Source organism: Oryx dammah, unplaced genomic scaffold, assembly GCF_014754425.2.
Source record: "Oryx dammah isolate SB20612 unplaced genomic scaffold, SCBI_Odam_1.1 HiC_scaffold_19, whole genome shotgun sequence".
Lineage (NCBI taxonomy): Eukaryota > Metazoa > Chordata > Mammalia > Artiodactyla > Bovidae > Oryx > Oryx dammah.
In genome coordinates, this window is record NW_024070203.1 from 77,152,764 (window position 1) to 77,171,331 (window position 18,568).

The 18,568-nt window shown below is 39.3% G+C and overlaps 1 protein-coding gene across 3 annotated transcripts in view; it reads left to right on the plus strand.

The window, feature by feature from the left end:
• STK3 (serine/threonine kinase 3) overlaps positions 1–18,568 on the plus strand; it is a 309,305-nt gene that overhangs the window by 34,736 nt on the left and 256,001 nt on the right. The window contains exons 2-3 of one of the 3 annotated variants that reach the window (XM_040261000.1): positions 12,591–12,671; positions 15,667–15,795. In XM_040261000.1, coding sequence (XP_040116934.1) covers positions 12,591–12,671; positions 15,667–15,795 — 210 coding nt within the window. Of the gene's footprint in view, positions 1–12,590; positions 12,672–14,749; positions 15,410–15,666; positions 15,796–18,568 lie in introns of those variants that run through there. The other 2 variants (XM_040261002.1, XM_040261001.1) reach the window with 2 other exon arrangements.

Here is an 18,568-nt window from a genome sequence, read left to right on the forward strand (position 1 = left end):
TCCTCCCATTAAAAATAAATTAAACAACAAAAAAGAACTTTTCCTTGGCATTCACAACTTGGGTAACTGTTCAGCACAGGAGGCCTGGCTTATGGCCTGTCTCAGCTTTTGACAAACCTTCTTCACTAACTTTAATCATTTCTAGCTTTTAATTTAAAGTGAGAAATGGATGACTCTTCTTTTTGCTTGAACACTTGGAGGTTGTTTTAGAGTTAGTAATTGGCTTAATTTCGATATTGTTTTGTCTCGGATTAGGGAGGCCCGAGGAAAAGGGAGAGTGAAGGGGAATGGCCAATTGGTGGAGCAGTCAGCACAGATAACTTTTATTAGGCTCATATGGGTGCAGTTCATGGAATCCCAAAACACATTGCAATGGTAACATCTAAGATCATTGCGTACAGATCATTATAAAAGCATCATAATAATGAAAAAGTTTGAAATATTGTGAAAATTACCAAAATGTGAAATACGACACAAAGTGAGCAAATGCTGTTGGAAAAGTGGTACCAGTAGTTTTGTTTTAGGCAGGGTTCCAACAAACCTTACTTTTATAACAAAAAACCTCAGTATCTGAAAACATAAAAGAAGGTATGCCTCTATAGACTTGTTCTGGGAGGCAGTTAAGTTACCTTGTAGTTTGGCTCAGTGCTTTTGAAGCCTGTTTTTAAGCTCCTTTTGGGAAGTCTAAGTAGCTTTGGGGCTTCACTGCTGGCTCAATAAAGAATCTGCCTGCAATGAAGGAGATGCAGGAGATAGAGGTTCAATTCCTGGATCAGGAAAATCCCCTGGAGGAGGGCATGGCAACCCACTCTAATATTCTTGCCTGGAGAATCCACGGTCAGAGGAGCCTGGTGGGCTACAGTCCATGGGGTTGATAAGAATTGGGCAACTGAGTATGCACGCAAAGTAGCCTTTATGCTTTGGTAATGCGGTCTCTCTTGTAAAACAAAGCTGTTCTGGGATGTATTCTCATAACTATTGTTTACTTAACTATTGTTGGTGGGAAAGATTCTCAGCCTTGTGTGATCTCTGGGAGTTGTTCTTTTTAAAAATCTTTTTTTTTCTCCTTAGGAAATCAGTTTTGTTGGGCTTTGTAGCATGTTTTTGTAAGCATGTACAGATTGGCATTCAGCTAGATAGTCAAGGGAACTGTTCGGCAGATTGGTGGACTTCTTTCTTGGTATAGCTCTTTTTTCACAGGTATTCTATAGTGTAAATTTTATTTGCCTTGCCTCTCCAAACTCTCATCTTTGTTTCTTTAACTCAGCAAAATTGCTGGGCTCTTTGAGTTCCTCTCAGGGTGCTATGTTTTGGATATAGCCTTCAGATGTAAAGCCTGGGCGATAGCAGGGCTTTTCTTACCTCTTTTCCTCTTCTTATGGATCACAGTCCTGAAATGTCTGATATCTAATGTGTGAAAATAGTTTCCCATAACTTTTTTTTGAGTTTTTTTAGCTGTTTACAGCAGACAGATAATACCCTCTTACTTCCTTGTAGTCAGAAGTGGAAGTCCTGTAATGGACACTTTCAAATTTTTAAGTTGTTTGAACTTTCAGTAGCATTCTTGAAAGTGGTCAAGTACTACTTTCTTGTCCTTCATGACCTCATTTCTTAATTATTTATGTTTTCCTGGGGTCTTTTTTCTCTTTGATCCTGTTTCTTCTTAGACATTTTCTTGATGGCTTTATCCCTTATCATACCTTTAGGCTTCGTCTGTGTGCTGTGTGTGTGTGTGTGTTTGTGTTAGTCGCTCAGTTGTGTCCAACACTTTGCAAGCCCATGGACCATAGCCCACCAGGCTCCTCTGTCCCTGGAATTCTCCAGGAAAGAATACTGGAGTGGATAGCCATTCCCTTCTCCAGGGGATCTTCCTGATCCAGGGATTGAACCTGGATCTCCTGCATTGCAGGTAGATTCTTTACCATGACACCAAAAAAATGACGTTGCCAATTCAGATCTCATATAAACAGTTGGTTACTGAAAGTATACATTTGGATGAGAGGAGTTAAACCCAAAACATTCCTCTTCAAGCTTTTTTCTGGTGTTCTTTAGTTTGGTAAATAATGTTACATCAGTCATTTGCTTAAACCAAAGGCTTAAGAGACATTCTCAACTTCTGTCTTTCTTGCATCTCTGTATATTTAATCAAAACCACTTTCTGTTGACTGTGCCTGCTCAATATCTTGATTAGCTTGTCTTCTCTCAGTTCTTATAGCCACTGCTACTATATTCTTTGCATCCATATTTTGAACAACCCCCTGCTAGTTTCCCTTCTCTAGTGTTACTTGTTGCATGTCTTTCCTCTTGATTACAGGGGATGATCTTTTAAAAATAGAGCTCCTTAATATGGTTTACAAGACTCTTTTTAACCTGACTCTTTTTACCTCTGCAACCTGACCTCTTTTACTTTATTCGTATGGAATTACTTTTGGTCTGTCAACCATGTATAATGTCTGTCACTTCTTGTTTCTAGATATTTCAGCCCATGCCATACAGTGGATAACTAAAAAAAAAATTATTTATTTTAGTTGGAGGCTAATTACTTTACAATATTGTATTGCTTTTGCCACACATCAACATGAATCCGCCACGGGGGCACATGAGTTCCCATTCCTGAACCCCCCTCCCACCTCCCTCCCCATACCATCCCTCTGGGTCATCCCAGTGCACCAGCCCCAAGCATCCTGTATCCTGCATTGAACCTAGACTGGCGATTTGTTTCACATATGGTATTATACATGTTTCAGTGCCATTCTCCCAAATCATCCCACCCACTCCCTCTCCCACAGAGTCCAAAGGACTGTTCTATATATCTGTGTCTCTTTGGCTGTCTCGCATACAGGGTTATCGTTACCATCTTTCTAAATTCCATATATATGCCTTAGTATACTGTATTGGTGTTTTTCTTTCTGGCTTACTTTACTCTGTATAATCGGCTCCAGTTTCATCCACCTCATTAGAACTGATTCAGATGTATTCTTTTTAATGGCTGAGTAATACTCCATTGTGTATATGTACCATAGCTTTCTTATCCATTCATCTGCTGATGGATATCTAGGTTGCTTCCATGTCCTGGCTATTATAAACAGTGCTGCGATGAACATTGGGGTACATGTGTCTCTTTCAATTCTGGTTTCCTCGGTGTGTATGCCAAGCAGTAGGATTGCTGGGTCATAAGGCAGTTCTATTTCCAGTTTTTAAGGAATCTCCACACTGTTCTCCATAGTGGCTGTACTAGTTTGCATTCCCACCAACAGTGTAAGAGGGTTCCCTTTTCTCCACACTCCCTCCAGCATTTATTGCTTGTAGACTTTTGGATCACAGCCATTCTGACTGGCGTGAAATGGTACCTCATTGTGGTTTTGATTTGCATTTCTCTGATAATGAGTGATGTTGAGCATCTTTTCATGTGTTTGTTAGCCATCTGTATGTCTTCTTTGGAGAAATGTCTATTTAGTTCTTTGGCCCATTTTCTGATTGGGTCGTTTATTTTTCTGGAATTGAGCTGCATAAGTTGCTTGTATATTTTTGAGATTAGTTGTTTGTCAGTTGCTTCATTTGCTATTATTTTCTCCCATTCAGAAGGCTGTCTTTTCACCTTGCTTATAGTTTCTTTTGTTGTGCAGAAGCTTTTAATTAGGTCCCATTTGTTTATTTTTGCTTTTATTTCCAATATTCTGGGAGGTGGGTCATTGAGGATCCTGCAATGGCACCCCACTCCAGTACTCTTGCCTAGAGAATCCCATGGACAGAGGAGCCTGGTGGGCTGCAGTCCGTGGGGTTGCGAAGAGTTGGACACGACTGAGGGACTTCACTTTCACTTTTCACTTTCATGCGTTGGGGAAGGAAATGGCAACCTGCTCCAGTGTTTTTGCCTGGAGAATCCAAGGGATGGGAGCTTGATGGGCTGCCGTCTCTGAGGTTGTACAGAGTTGGACACAACTGAAGCAACTTAGCAGCAGCAGCTGTGATTTATGTCAGAGAGTGTTTTGCCTATGTTCTCCTCTAAGAATTTATACTTTCTGGTCTTATGTTTAGATCTTTAATCCATTTTGAGTTTATTTTTGTGTATGGTGTTAGAAAGTATTCTAGTTTCATTCTTTTACAAGTGGTTGACCAGTTTTCCCAGAACCACTTGTTAAAGAGATTGTCTTTTCTCCAATGTATATTCTTGCCTCTTTTGTCAAAGATAAAGTGTCCATAGGTGCGTGGATTTATCTCTGGGCTTTCTATTTTGTCCCATTGATCTGTATTTCTGTCTTTGTGCCAGTACCATATTGTCTTGATGACTGTGGCTTTGTAGTAGAGCCTGAAGTCAGGCAGGTTGATTCCTCCATTTCCATTCTTCTTTCTCAAGATTGCTTTGGCTATTCGAGGTTTTTTTTTTTTTAAATTTATTTTTTATTTTACTTTACAATTCTGTATTGGTTTTGCCATACATTGACATGAATCCACCACAGGTGTACATGTGTTCCCAAACATGAACCCTCCTCCCACCCCCCTCCCCACAACATCTCTCTGAGTCATCCCTGTGTACCAGCCCCAAGCATGCCGTATCCTGCATCGGACATAGACTGGCGATTCGATTCTTACGTGATATTATACATGTTTCAGTGCCATTCGAGGTTTTTTGTATTTCCATACAATTGTGAAATTATTTGTTCTAGCTCTGTGAAAAATACAGTTGGTAGCTTGATAGGGATTGCATTGAGTCTATAGATTACTTTGGGTAGTATACTCATTTTCACTATATTGATTCTTCCGATCCATGAACATGGTATATTTCTCCATCTATTAGTGTCCTCTTTGATTTCTTTCACCAGTGTTTTATAGTTTTCTATATATAGGTCTTTAGTTTCTTTAGGTAGATATATTCCTAAGTGTTTTATTCTTTTCGTTGCAGTGGTGAATGGAATTGTTTCTATTTTCTCATTTCTATCTTCTCATTGTTAGTGTATAGGAATGCAAGGGATTTCTGTGTGTTGATTTTATATCCTGCAACTTTACTATTTTCATTGATTAGCTCTAGTAATTTTCTGGTGGAGTCTTTAGGGTTTTCTATGTAGAGGATCGTGGCATCTGCAAACAGTGAGAGTTTTACTTCTTCTTTTCCAATTTGGACTTCTTTTATTTCTTTTTCTGCTCTGATTGCTGTGGCCAAAACTTCGAGAACTATGTTGAATAGTAGTGGTGAAAGTGGGCACCCTTGTCTTGTTCCTGACTTTAGGGGAAATGCTTTCAATTTTTCACCATTGAGGATAATGTTTGCTGTAGGTTTGTCATATATAGCTTTTATTATGTTGAGGTATGTTCCTTCTATTCCTGCTTTCTGGAGAGTTTTATCATAAATGGATGTTGAATTTTGTCAAAGGCTTTCTCTGCATCTACTGAGATAATCATATGGCTTTTATGTTTCAATTTGTTAATGTGGTGTATTACATTGAATGATTTGTGGATATTGAAGAATCTTTGCATCCCTGGGATAAAGCCCACTTGGTCATGGATTATGATCTTTTTAATGTGTTGTTGGATTCTGTTTGCTAGAATTTTGTTAAGGATTTTTGCATCTATGTTCATCAGTGATGTTGGCCTGTAGTTTTCTTTTTTCGTGGCATCTTTGTCAGGTTTTGGTATTAGGGTGATGGTGGCCTCATAGAATGAGTTTGGAAGTTTCCCTTCCTCTGCAATTTTCTGGAAAAGTTTGAGTAGGATAGGTGTTAGCTCTTCTCTAAATTTTTGGTAGAATTCAGCTGTGAAGCCGTCTGGACCTGGGCTTTTGTTTGCCGGAAGATTTCTGATTACAGTTTCAATTTTCGTGCTTGTGATGGGTCTGTTAAGATTTTCTATTTCTTCCTGGTTCAGTTTTGGAAAGTTGTACTTTTCTAAGAATTTGTCCATTTCTTCCACGTTGTCCATTTTATTGGCATATAATTGCTGGTAGTAGTCTCTTATGATCCTTTGTATTTGTGTGTTGTCTGTTGTGATCTCTCCATTTTCATTTCTAATTTTATTGATTTGATTTTTCTCTCTTTGTTTCTTGATGTGTCTGGCTAATGGTTTGTCAATTTTATTTATCCTTTCAAAGAACCAGATTTTGGCTTTGTTGATTTTTGCTATGGTCTCTTTTGTTTCTTTTGCATTTATTTCTGCCCTAATTTTTAAGATTTCTTTCCTTCTACTAACCCTGGGGTTCTTCATTTTTTCCTTTTTTAGTTGCTTTAGGTGTAGAGTTAGGTTATTTATTTGACTTTTTTCTTGAGGTATGCCTGTATTGCTATGAACTTTCCCCTTAGCACTGCTTTTACAGTGTCCCACAGGTTTTGGGTTGTTGTGTTTTCATTTTTATTCATTTCTATGCATATTTTGATTTCTTTTTTGATTTCTTTTTTATTTCTTCTGTGATTTGTTGGTTATTCATTAGCGTGTTGTTCAGCCTCCATATGTTGGAATTTTTAATAGTTTTTCTCCTATAATTGAGATGTAATCTTACTGCATTATGTTCAGAAAAAATGGCTTGGAATGATTTCAGTTTTTTTGAATTTAGCAAGGCTAGATTTATGGCCCAGGATGTGATCTATCCTGGAGAAGTTTCTGTGTGCACTTGAGAAAAAGGTGAAGTTCATTGTTTTGGGGTGCAGTGTCCTATAGATATCAATTAGGTCTAACGGGTCTATTGTATCATTTAAAGTTTGTGTTTCTTTGTTAATTTTCTGTTTAGTTGATCTATCCATAGATGTGAGTGGGGTATTAAAGTCTCCCACTATTATTGTGTTATTGTTAATTTCCCCTTTCATACTTGTTAGCATTTGTCTTACATATTGTGGTGCTCCTATGTTGGGTGCATATATATTTATAATTGTTATATCTTCTTCTTGGATTGATCATTTGATCATTATGTAGTGTCCTTCTTTGTCTCTTTTCACAGCCTTTGTTTTAAAGTCTATTTTATCTGATATGAGTATTGCTACTCCTGGTTTCTTTTGATCTCTATTTGCATGGAATATCTTTTTCCAGTCTTTCACTTTCAGTCTGTATGTGTCCCTTGTTTTGAGGTGGGTCTCTTGTAGACAACATATATAGGGGTCTTGTTTTTGTATCCATTCAGTGAGTCTTTGTCTTTTGGTTGGAGCATTCAACCCATTTACGTTTAAGGTAGTTATTGATAAGTATGATCCCGTTGCCATTTACTTTATTGTTTTGGGTTCAGGTTTATACACCCTTTTTGTGTTTCCTGTCTAGAGAATATCCTTCATCATTTGTCGGAGAGCTGGTTTGGTGGTGCTGAATTCTCTCAGCTTTTGCTTGTCTGTGAAGCTTTTGATTTCTCCTTCATATTTGAATGAGATCCTTGCTGGGTACAGTAATCTGGGCTGTAGGTTATTTTCTTTCATCACTTTAAGTATGTCTTGCCATTCCTTCCTGGCCTGAAGAGTTTCTATTGAAAGATCTGCAGTTATCCTTATGGGAATCCCCTTGTGTGTTATTTGTTGTTTTTCCCTTGCTGCTTTTAATATTTATTCTTTGTGTTTGATCTTTGTTAATTTGATTAATATGTGTCTTGGGTGTTTCGCTCTGGGTTGATCCTGTTTGGGACTCTCTGGGTTTCTTGGACTTGGGTGATTATTTCCTTCCCCAATTTAGGGAAGTTTTCAACTATTATCTCCTCAAGGATTCTCTCATGGTCTTTCTTTCTGTCTTCTTCTTCTGGGACTCCTATGATTTGAATGTTGGAGTGTTTAATATTGTCCTGGAAGTCTCTGAGATTGTCCTCATTTCTTTTAATTCCGTTTTCTTTTTTCCTCTCTGATTCATTTATTTCTTCTACTTCACTAATCCTATCTTCTGCCTCCGTTATTCTATTTGTTGCCTCCAGAGTGTTTCTGATCTCATTTATTGCATTATTCATTATATATTGACTCTTTTTTATTTCTTCTAGGTCTTTGTTAAACCTTTCTTGCATCTTCTCCATCTTTGTCTCCAGGCTATTTATGTGTGATTCCATTTTTATTTCAAGATTTTGGATCATTTTCACTATCATTATTTGGAATTCTTTATCAAGTAGATTCCCTATCTCTTCCTCTTTTGTTTGGTTTGGTGGGCATTTCTCCTGTTCCTTTACTTGCTGGGTATTCCTCTGTCTCTTCATCTTGTTAATATTGATGCGTTTGGGGTGGCCTTTCTGTATTCTGGCAGTTTGTGGAGTTCTCTTTATTGTGGAGTTTCCTCACTGTGGGGGCGGGAAGGGGTTGTATCGGTGGCTTGTCAAGGTTTTCTTGGTTAGGGAAGCTTGGGTTGGTGTTCTGGTGGGTAGAGCTGGATTTCTTCTCTCTGGAGTGCAATGAAGTATCCAGTAATGAGTTATGAGATGTCAGTGGTTTTGGAGTAACTTTGGGCAGCCTGTATATTGAAGCTCAGGGCTGTGTTCCTGTGTTGCTGGAGAATTTGTGTGGTATGTCTTGCTCTGGAACTTGCTGGCCCTTGGGTGGTGCTTGGTTTCTGTGTAGGTATGTGTAGGTTGATTAATGTTCCCTGGAGTCAGGAATTCTCTGATGTTCTCAGGATTTGGACTTAAGCCTCCTGCTTCTGGTTTTTAGTCTTATTTTTACAGTAGTCTCAAGACTTCTCCTTCTATACAGCACTGTTGATAAGACATCTAGGTTAAAGATGAAAAGTTTCTCCACAGTGAGGGACACATAGAGAGGTTCACAGAGTTACATGGAGAAGAGAAGAGGGAGGGGGGAGTTAGAGGTGACCCGAATGAGATGAGGTGGAATCAAAAGAGGAGAGAGCACGCTAGCCAGTAATCACTTCCTTATGTGCACTCCACAGTCTGGACTGCTCAGAGATGTTCATGGAGTTATACAGAGAAGAGAAGAGGGAGGATGGAGACAGAGGTGGCCAGGAGGATAAAGGGGAGAATCAAAAGGAGAGAGACAGATCCAGCCAGTAATCATTTCCCTAAGTGCTCTCCACCATCTGGAACACAGAGATTCACAGAGTTGGGTAGAGAAGAGAAGGGGGAGGGAGGAGACAGAGGCGACCTGGTGGAGAAAAAGGAGAGTCCAAAGGAGGAGAGAGCAGTCAAGCTAGTAATCTCTCTCCCAAGTAAAAATGGGTACTGAAGATTGGGTTCTTAAAGGTACAAAATTGATAACAAATACCAAAAGCAAAGATTAAAAATCTAGAGTAGAGGTTGGATTTTCAAAAATACAATATTAAAGAAAAGAAGAAGAAGAAAAACAAAGTCACAAAAATTATTAAAAAATATACATGAAGTTTGCTTTAAAAAATAGGGTTTTTTTTTTAAAAGTAACAGTAGGTTATAAAAATGAAAATTAAAGGAGTAATAGAGGACTTAAAAATTTAAAAAAAATAAAAAAGAAAGGAATGATCGTAAAAATAGTAAAAATATATTTAGGACTTTCTCTGGTATTGTTGTGGGCAGTGTGGGGTCAGTTCATTTTTGGATAGTTCCTTGGTCTGGCTTGTATTTCTCAAGATCTATAGGCCCCTTCCTATGTAGTCAGTACTAACTACAGGGTTTTAATCTATTGCACCTGTCACTTCCAAGGTGGTTCCCTCTGTTTTAGCTTCTTCTGTTTGCTGGTCTCTTCAATGTCTGATTTCCACCCTAACACAAGGAGGGTGGTGGTGGACACTTTTTTTAGGCTCACTTGTTCATTCACGCTGTGGGGAGGGAGGGATGCTGCAAACAAATAACACTGGTGTGTGGTCGCAATGTCTCAGCCACATTGGGCCTGCCCCCGCTCACGGCGCATGTACCCTCCCTGTCCACACAGCTCAGGCTCTAGTTTGCTCCACTGGGAACCGTCCGAGGCCGGCCCTGGGCTGCAAGCACCTCCCAGGTCTAAGCCGCTCAGGTTCAGGCACTCGGGTAGTCCTCAGAGGTGTAGATTCCGTTGGGCCTGCGTTTTTTGCCCTTCCCAGGTCCGAGCAGCTCTGGTGATGAGGTGTTTGGCGAGCGCGATAGCTGCGACTTACCGCCTCTCCCATCCCTGCTGCTTGGTTTTCTGGGTGTTCAACCGGCACACCTTCTCAGACGGATGATGACTGTCCAGAACCCCAAGAAGTCTTAGTTAGCAAAGAAGCCTGCTTGCAGTTTGGTAGATAATGTCTCTCTGGGGCTGCGATTGCCCCCTTCCGGCTCTGGCTGCCTGTCACCGGAGGGGGATGGTCTGCAGCCAGCTAATTCTGTTCAGTCCTTTGTTCTGTGTGCGGTCCTGGCGGCATTTTATGTTAGAGCTTTTCGCCTGGTAGTTATCCCACAGTCTGGTTTGCTAGCCCAAGTTAGTTCACTCTGATTACCCTCGGGGCATTCAGGCCCGATCCTTACTCTAAGCAATGCAGCCTGCGCCTCCCTGCCCAGTGCCCGCTTGATAGCGGCGGATGCAGGCGTCTGCGCTGCTTCTCTGCTGGGGGAGTTACCATTGGGCTTGTAATCTGTGGGTTTTAATTATTTATTTTTACTCCCTGTTATGTTGCCCTCTGTGCTTCCAAGGTTCACCACAGACTCAGCAGTGAGAGTGTTTCCTGGTGTTTGGAAACTTCTCTCTTTTTAAGACTCCCTTCCCAGGACGGACCTCCGTCCCTACCTCTTTTGTCTCATTTTTTGTCTTTTATATTTTTCCAACCTCCTTTCGAAGACAATGGGCTGCTTTTCTGGGTGCCTGATGTCCTCTGCCGGCATTCAGAAGTTGTTTTGTGGAATTTACTCAGCGTTTAAATGTTCTTTTGATGAATTTGTGGGGGAGAAAGTGGTCTCCCCGTCCTATTCCTCCACCATCTTAGGACCGCCTCCTGGATAACTTTTAAAAAAGCAAAAATAAATTAAAAAGTTTTCTCTATGGCAACCAGTCAAGTAGCCCATAAAGCTAAAAGCTCATAAGTAAAGTCACTACAAGTGGGAATATTTGCAACCAAAATCCCAGAAGAAAAGTGAACAGAGATCATGAATAGATGATTTTGCTTCATAGTATATTAAAGATGCTCAACTTCACTCACAGTAGGAGAAATACAACATAAATCTGAGTTTCAAGTTTTTACCTAGTATATTGGCGGAAATCCAAATATTTCCAAATACAGACTTTAATATATCTATCTAGATATAGAGTTTAGTACTCTGTAGGTAGAATTGTGGGGAAAGAAGATTTCTCATGTATTACTGGTAGGAAAGTAAATCGGTGTAAGCCCCCCAGAGGGCAATTTGCTGGTGTCAATTAATTTACATATATATTGATATAGTGTACAATTGTAGTAGGTAAAATATACCAAAATGGCAACCCACTCCAGTACTGCTGCCTGGAAAATCCCATGGTCTGTGAAGCCTGATAGGCTACAGTCCACGGGGTCGCAAAGAGTGGGACACCACTGAGCGACTTCACTTCAGAATATACCATAATATAATCAATCAGCAACTTAAATAATTAATATATGGCTATTATAACCGTGATTTTATTATGTTATTAAGTTTATATTATGCTTATAGTACATGTACTTACTTATCATTATGTATACTTCCCTATGGGCTTCCCTGGTGGTTCAGCGATAAAGAACCCGCCTGCAGTGCGGGAGATGCTGGAGGCACGGATGCGACCCCTGGGCCAGGAAGATCCACTGGAGGAGGGCATGGCAACCCCCTCCAGTGTTCCTGGACAGAGGAAATTGGCGGGCTACACTCCATAGGGTCATAAGGAGTTGGACATGACTGAAGCGACTGAGCCACACACACAGACACACACACATGTCTATATTTTGGTATTTATATATTTTCTTGCTATCACAGTTTCACGTTTGGGAATTTATCCTAAAGATATACAAGCAAAAAAAATAAATAAAGATATACAAGCACATGTATGAGCTGACTTACCTATAAGCTTATTTATTGCAGTGTTTATAATAGCAAAAGGGAACCTAGATATCTGTAAGTGAAGGATTGCTGAGAAAAAAGAAAAGAATGAAGATGCTGTCTATCAATTTATGTTGTAGACATCTCCAACAAAGATTTTATGTTGTTCCGTAAAACATCAAAGTATGTAGCAGCGTGGGTAAACAAGTATATATACAGTGTGTGTATAAAATGGGCTTCCCTTGTGACTCAGCTGGGCTTCCCTGGTGGCTCAGAGGGTAAAGCGTCTGCCTGCAATGTCGGGAGACCCGGGTTTGATTCCTGGGTTGGGAAGATCCCCTGGAGAAGGAAATGGCAACCCACTCCAGTACCGTTGCCTGGAAAATCCCAGGGACAGAGAAGCCTGGTAGGCTACAGTCCATGGGCTTGCAAAGAGTCAGACACGACTGTGCGACTTCACTTTCACTTTTATATTGTGTGTTAAAAAGGGGGAGAAATAGAAATATTTCTATAAAGGTTTCACAGGAAGGTAATAAAAGTGCTTATTCTTTGAGGTGTTTCTGGGAAGATTAAGAACAGGAGTTGCAAGGAGACTATATACTGTACACGTTTTAGTATTTTTGAGTTTGAATATATTGAAATATCTGAATATATTGTCTCTTAAAATTTTTAACTCTATAGGAGATCTTATGGAAAATGCTTTTTCTTTTGTTTTTCTCATTAGTAAGCTAAAAAAGCTGAGTGAAGACAGTTTGACTAAGCAGCCTGAAGAAGTTTTTGATGTATTAGAGAAACTGGGAGAAGGGTAAGTACAAAAAAACAAAAGTAGCATTTAGATAATGACAAAACAGTTATAACGTCCCATGTAAGATTAGTCCTTCACTAGAGTATATTTAATTGAATTAAACAGTAAATGTATAGAGGGAATGTAACAGTACCTGAACATAGCAAAGGTCATATATGACAAGCCCAAGCTAACATCATACTCTATAATGAAAAACCAAAAGTATAGGAGAACTTGCAAGATAATAAAGGCATAAAACACAAAGCAGATTAGATCAGTAAGAACAGGGAAAAGGAAACAGAGAAAACAAAAATATAAAATAGTAAGATAAATTTAAGTTAGAAGGAATAAAGTGAAATGTATTTCTCACTAAATATCAGTTCTCCCATAGACAATTAGGGTCAATTAAAATGTAAAACTTAGCTATATGCTGTTTATAAGGGCCTGTGTAATACAAAGGGTGGACATATAGTGGTATTTCCTATTAGAGACATCAGATAAGAAAGAGGTAATCACATCAAAAAAGAAAGCACAAATGGCAATGTTTATATCAGGTAAATTAAAGTTAAAAGATCATAAGTGAGTAAAGAGGAGTTAATATTCAGATAAAGAATGAAGAGGGATATTAGGTAATGATATGAAAGAGAACTCACGGTGCAACACAGTAAGACCTGGTGATGCTGTGAATTGAGTTTGCATTGTAATTCAGCTTCTGGCAAGATTAGATGTTGGGTTGCAGAAGTCTCAGTCCTGGACGTATAAGAAATAAGATTTTCTTTGAAGCATTCAGAAGTTTTCTGGCTCTCTCAGTCTTGGCCTGGGAATTTAAGCCCTGAGCTTGGTATATTTGTTCTATGACTTAAGCTTAGTTAGGAGCAGCCATTCCATTCTGCAGTTTTTGTACTCTTATTTTCACTGTAACATTCAATTGATTCAGGTACTTGATCTTCTAAAGCTTTCCCTAGACTCCAGGAACTAAGGGTAATAATTTAAATAATTATTTTGCCATCAGATACCTTAGTCTCAGTGTTCTGCTTGTCCCTTGCATTGAAGTCATTACTATCTTTAAATCTAAGAAAGAACTAATCCAAGATTCCCATTTCTTAAGATTCTTTCCCTTGGAACCACTTCCTTTCCTTCAAACCACTTCCTTCCCCAAGACTATTGGTAGCAGATCATGGTTAGGAAAATAAAGGTTACTCTATGAACTCCAGGTATAAAGAGTTTATTATGAAATTTGGAGCTCGAATGACTTGTGGAAAGGCCAGGGATGCAAGGGTTATGGACTCTGGCAGTGAAGCTCAGAGAAGCTAGTGCTGAAGATCTCAGTTTGAAGCACTGAAGTGGTGTTTCTCAAAAGCTCACATGGGCTCTGCTGGAATCCCTAAGAATCATTTAGATGCTCCCACCAGCTGTCTTAGTCTGCCGCAGCAGTGTGGTGGGTTATCAAGAATCTCAGCAGGAAGCCACTGTGTATCTGATATTTGGTCAGGCATCTGCTGTAGCTGTATTTGAAAAGTGATGGTCTTTCCTCAGCTTTTTGCCATTCAGATTTCATGAATGTTCTTCTCATTGTCAGACTCTTAACTGGGATCCATTCAGGGAAGGGAAATCTGGGAAATGTGGTTCCCAGTTTTCTTTTGTAGTGACAGGAAGACCTTAGAAGAGACTGATGGTGTTGCTTAATTGGCAGTAGTTAATCTAGCTCTTGAGTCTAGACTAGCTTTTGAGGGGCTATACACACACACACACGTGTGTGTATATATATATATATATATATCTATATCAGTTCAGTTCAGTTCAGTTCAGTCGCTCAGTCGTGTCCGACTCTTTGCGACCCCATGAATCGCAGCACGCCAGGCCTCCCTGTCCATCACCAACTCCCGGAGTTCACTCAGATTCACATGGTTTCAAAAGGGGAAATACAGATTTCCCTTGCTCTCTGAAAGTAGAGCATTCTTATGAAACCTTTAGTAAGCTGAAACATCGTAATGCAAAGAAAAGCTTCCCTGGTGGCTCAAATGATAATCTGCCTGCAACGCAAGACACGCAGATTTGATCTATGTCGGGAAGATCCCCTGGAGAAAGAGAATGGCTACCCACTCCAGTATTTTTGCCTGGAGAATTCCATGGACAGAGGAGCTGAAGCATATACATTACAACACATCTTGCTAACGGTTACACAAAATAAATTGTGAGATAAAGGCACAGATCCTCTCAGACAAAGCTCAGAGATATGGTGGCTTGATGCTGACTGTAGTTCTGGGAATGAGCTTGGCGGTGCCACTGTTGCTGCTCATGGTACTTTCTCCCTCTCTAATGGCTCCTGCAAAAATAAATGTTGAATGCTGTTTTTGTTTTCACCTTTTTTTGTAAAAGTGTAAATCCTCTTCAAATTTCATCTGGTTAGTGAAACAAGTGGTAATCCACTTTTGTAAAAATCAAGGGGTGTAAAGTGAACTTTTGAAAAGTGGGCTTAACTGTATACGTGCGTGTGTGTAAATTAGGACTATATACACACACACACACACACACACACACACACACACACACATACACACAAACCCATGCTGAAGGTTTCAGTTACCCCTAAGCAGTCTGGGCAGGTGTGGGACTCATATTTTGCGGATGGTTTTGCTTAAGATGAGATCAGCCTTTTCTCCTAACATGAGATTTTGGCTGTTTTTATTCTATATTCCGTTCTTTTAACTTCCATTTATATATCTTCTTAATGCTGCACTTGTTTGAGTTGACAGACCGTAAGTCTATTTCTTCCATTCATAAGAAACACAGCAAATCTGTTTCTATTAATTTGGTTATTTTAATGAATTTTAAGTCTATAATTGAAGCATTAAAGCTAAGATATAATTCACTTTTAAAATTTGTTTCCTTTGATTTGTCACCATTGAGTAGTATTTTAAATTAGAAAAGACTACATGTGAAGACTCAGACTCTTTCTCTAATAGTTATGGTGTTTGAAGGGAAAAAAATAAAGGAATGTCTTGGTTTCTTTTAGGTCTTATGGAAGTGTATTTAAAGCAATACATAAGGAATCTGGTCAAGTTGTGGCAATTAAACAAGTACCTGTTGAGTCAGATCTTCAGGAAATAATCAAAGAAATTTCCATAATGCAGCAATGTGACAGGTATGAAGAGATTTTATTTCTTTATTTACCTTCATTTTGATAAGTTTTGCTAGTCATGTACAATAAAATGTCTTTGGTCATCCTAGTTTTTTCTTCTGACTTCCCATCAGAAGTAAGACTGATCTTTTAAGAAAGGTGAGAATAGCTTTGTTGGGTTGTCTTAGGACTTTCAGTTCTAAGCAGAAATGATATTATAAAGCAATATGTGGTGATAGAATATACTCAAGCACTTTTCTCATTTTCAGGAAAAATTTACAGGTGAAAATTAGCTTTTGATATTAAGGAGAAGTCATTTAACAGTCCTTTTGCTGTGATTTGTTTTAAATAATTAAAAACACTCCTGGAGGAGGTTGCCAGTAGATGGGGAAAAAATGGAAACAGTGACAGACTGTTTTCCTGGGCTCCAGAATCACTGTGGATGTTGACTGCAGCCATGAAATTAAAAGATGCTTGCTTCTTGGAAGAAAAGCTATGACAAACCTATACGGTGAATTGAAAAACAGAGACATCACTTTGCCAGCAAAGGTCTGTATAGTCAAAGCTTTGGTTTTTCTAGTGGTCATGTATGGATATGAGAGTTGGACCATAAGAACACTCAGTGCTGAGGAACTGATGCTTTTGAATTGTGATGCTGGAGAAGACTCTTAAGAGACCTGTCAATAGCAAGGAGATCAAACCAGTCAATCCTAAAGGAAACCAACCCTGAATATTCATTAGAAGAACTGATGCTGAAGCTGAAGCTCAATACTTTGGCCTCCTGATGTGAAGAACTGACTCATTGGAAAGCACCCTGATGCTGGGGAAGACTGAAGGCAGGAGATGAAGGGGATGACAGAGGATGAGATGGTTGGTTGGCATCACTGACTCAAGGGACATGAGTTTGAGCTGACTCCGGGAGATAGTGAAAGACAGGGAAGCCTGGTGTGCTTCAGTCCATGGGGTCGCAAAGAGTCAGACACAACTGAGCGACTAAACAACAAAAATTAAAAGTCATATTTTATGTAACTTTCATTTATTCAACCAGCATTTACTGGACAACCCTAGTGTGCCAGATATTGTCACAGGATCTAGGAATACCAAGGAAACTAAGACATTGTTTTTCTTCTTGAGGAGCTGGTAATCTAGCTGGGAAGACAGATACTTAAGTGAATAGCTATAGTATAGTGCAGTCATTGTGCATGTAAGGAGATGTGAGAACAAGGAGGAAGGGCACCTACCTCAGCTAGGAGTCAGGAAGTCTGGAATGCTGAGAAAGTGTAAGTCTGGTGAAGAAATGGAGGGATGAGAGAATGCAGAGAATTAAAAGTAGAGAGGTGAAAAACAGCTCACTGTTAGGTGCTGTTCTGATAGTGTTTAGAATTACTGGGGTGGAAAGTAAGAGACAGAGATTCGTCTGAAATGAGTTTGGATAGGTAAATGGAACTGACCATGAAGCTGACCTATTAAGTAGCCTGGCCTTTCCTAAGGGATGCAGAGTCTATAGTTAATCGAAGAGGGATTCATTGTTCTCCCTGTATAAAAGGTCTCTAGGTAGGGTTAGCCACCTAGCACGTGGTCTTTGTTCTCATGCTTATTACCTCATAGTTACAGGAGGGCTGCTCCAGCTCCAGCCTTTTATCTACATTCCAGACAGGAGGAAGATGAGAAGAAGTAGGAAAGGGCTTCCTCAGAAACCCTCAGCTTTTATTTTATTCATCAGAATTGCATCACATGGTGACTTAGAGCTGGTGAACTTAGAGGAGTCTAGACACATTGTCACCTTTAATCAAATCATTGGGCCCTATTAGTAAGAGATGTATAGAAAACTTCCTTTCCTAAAGGTATATAAGATCCATATATTATAAGCTCTTTGGCTAAGGAAGTGAGTGAATAATCCTAGAGGAACTTTGTTGCTTGGATCTGTTAATTTTGCTCTTCTTTATTGTGTGCTGTATATTTAGATCATATTACATATTTTTCATGAAGGCCTTATAAAGTGGTTATAGAAAAAACATACATTCCTCAGTTCCCCAATCAAAATATATAATTGCAGAATTTTTCCAGACCTTGCTCTTTATTTGATAACTTTATAAGAATGTGGCTCCCATAGTTTGATGTAGATAAGGAAAGACTGGACACAGTGTAGTGACGGGCCCTTCAGTTGTGTAATATTTGCATGTAACTATGATTATTTTATTGTAATGATTAAAAATAGTTCAGTTTCTAGTATTTTGCTTTAGAGATTTCAGTTGAGTGTGGTCTAGGAAAAAGCAGTGTCTCAAATATTACCTATCCCCTAATCCTTGTGCATCTTGGTGCCTATCGGCTCTTGTTCAGATTTCTGCAGCAACTTCCTGTATTCACTTTGTCTTTCATTTTTGCCTGCTCCAGACTGTTTCCCCCCCTGAAGTTAGAGTCTTCTTTCTAAAATGCACACCTAATCAAGCCATTCCCTGTTTAAAACCCTTTAGTGGCTCCACATTACTTAGCTGAATCCAGTCTCCTAAAGGATGGCCTGCAAGGTCCTGCATGATCTGGCCAGTGCTTATGCTTCCCCTCTTTTACCCAAGTTTTGCTTTTAAGCACCTGTTTACTTGCGTTCTGTCACCTGCCTCTTAAATTCTTTTGAGTTTGGGGTGATGTCTTACTAAATGCCCTTGGATCCTGCCACATAGTGGCTACTCAAGTATAAACTAATTCCCATCTCGATGACTCAACTGGAATATCCAGAAGCAACTTGATATTTAACATTCTAAAACCAAATTTTTAATTGTTGAAGAAAAACCTTTCAGAT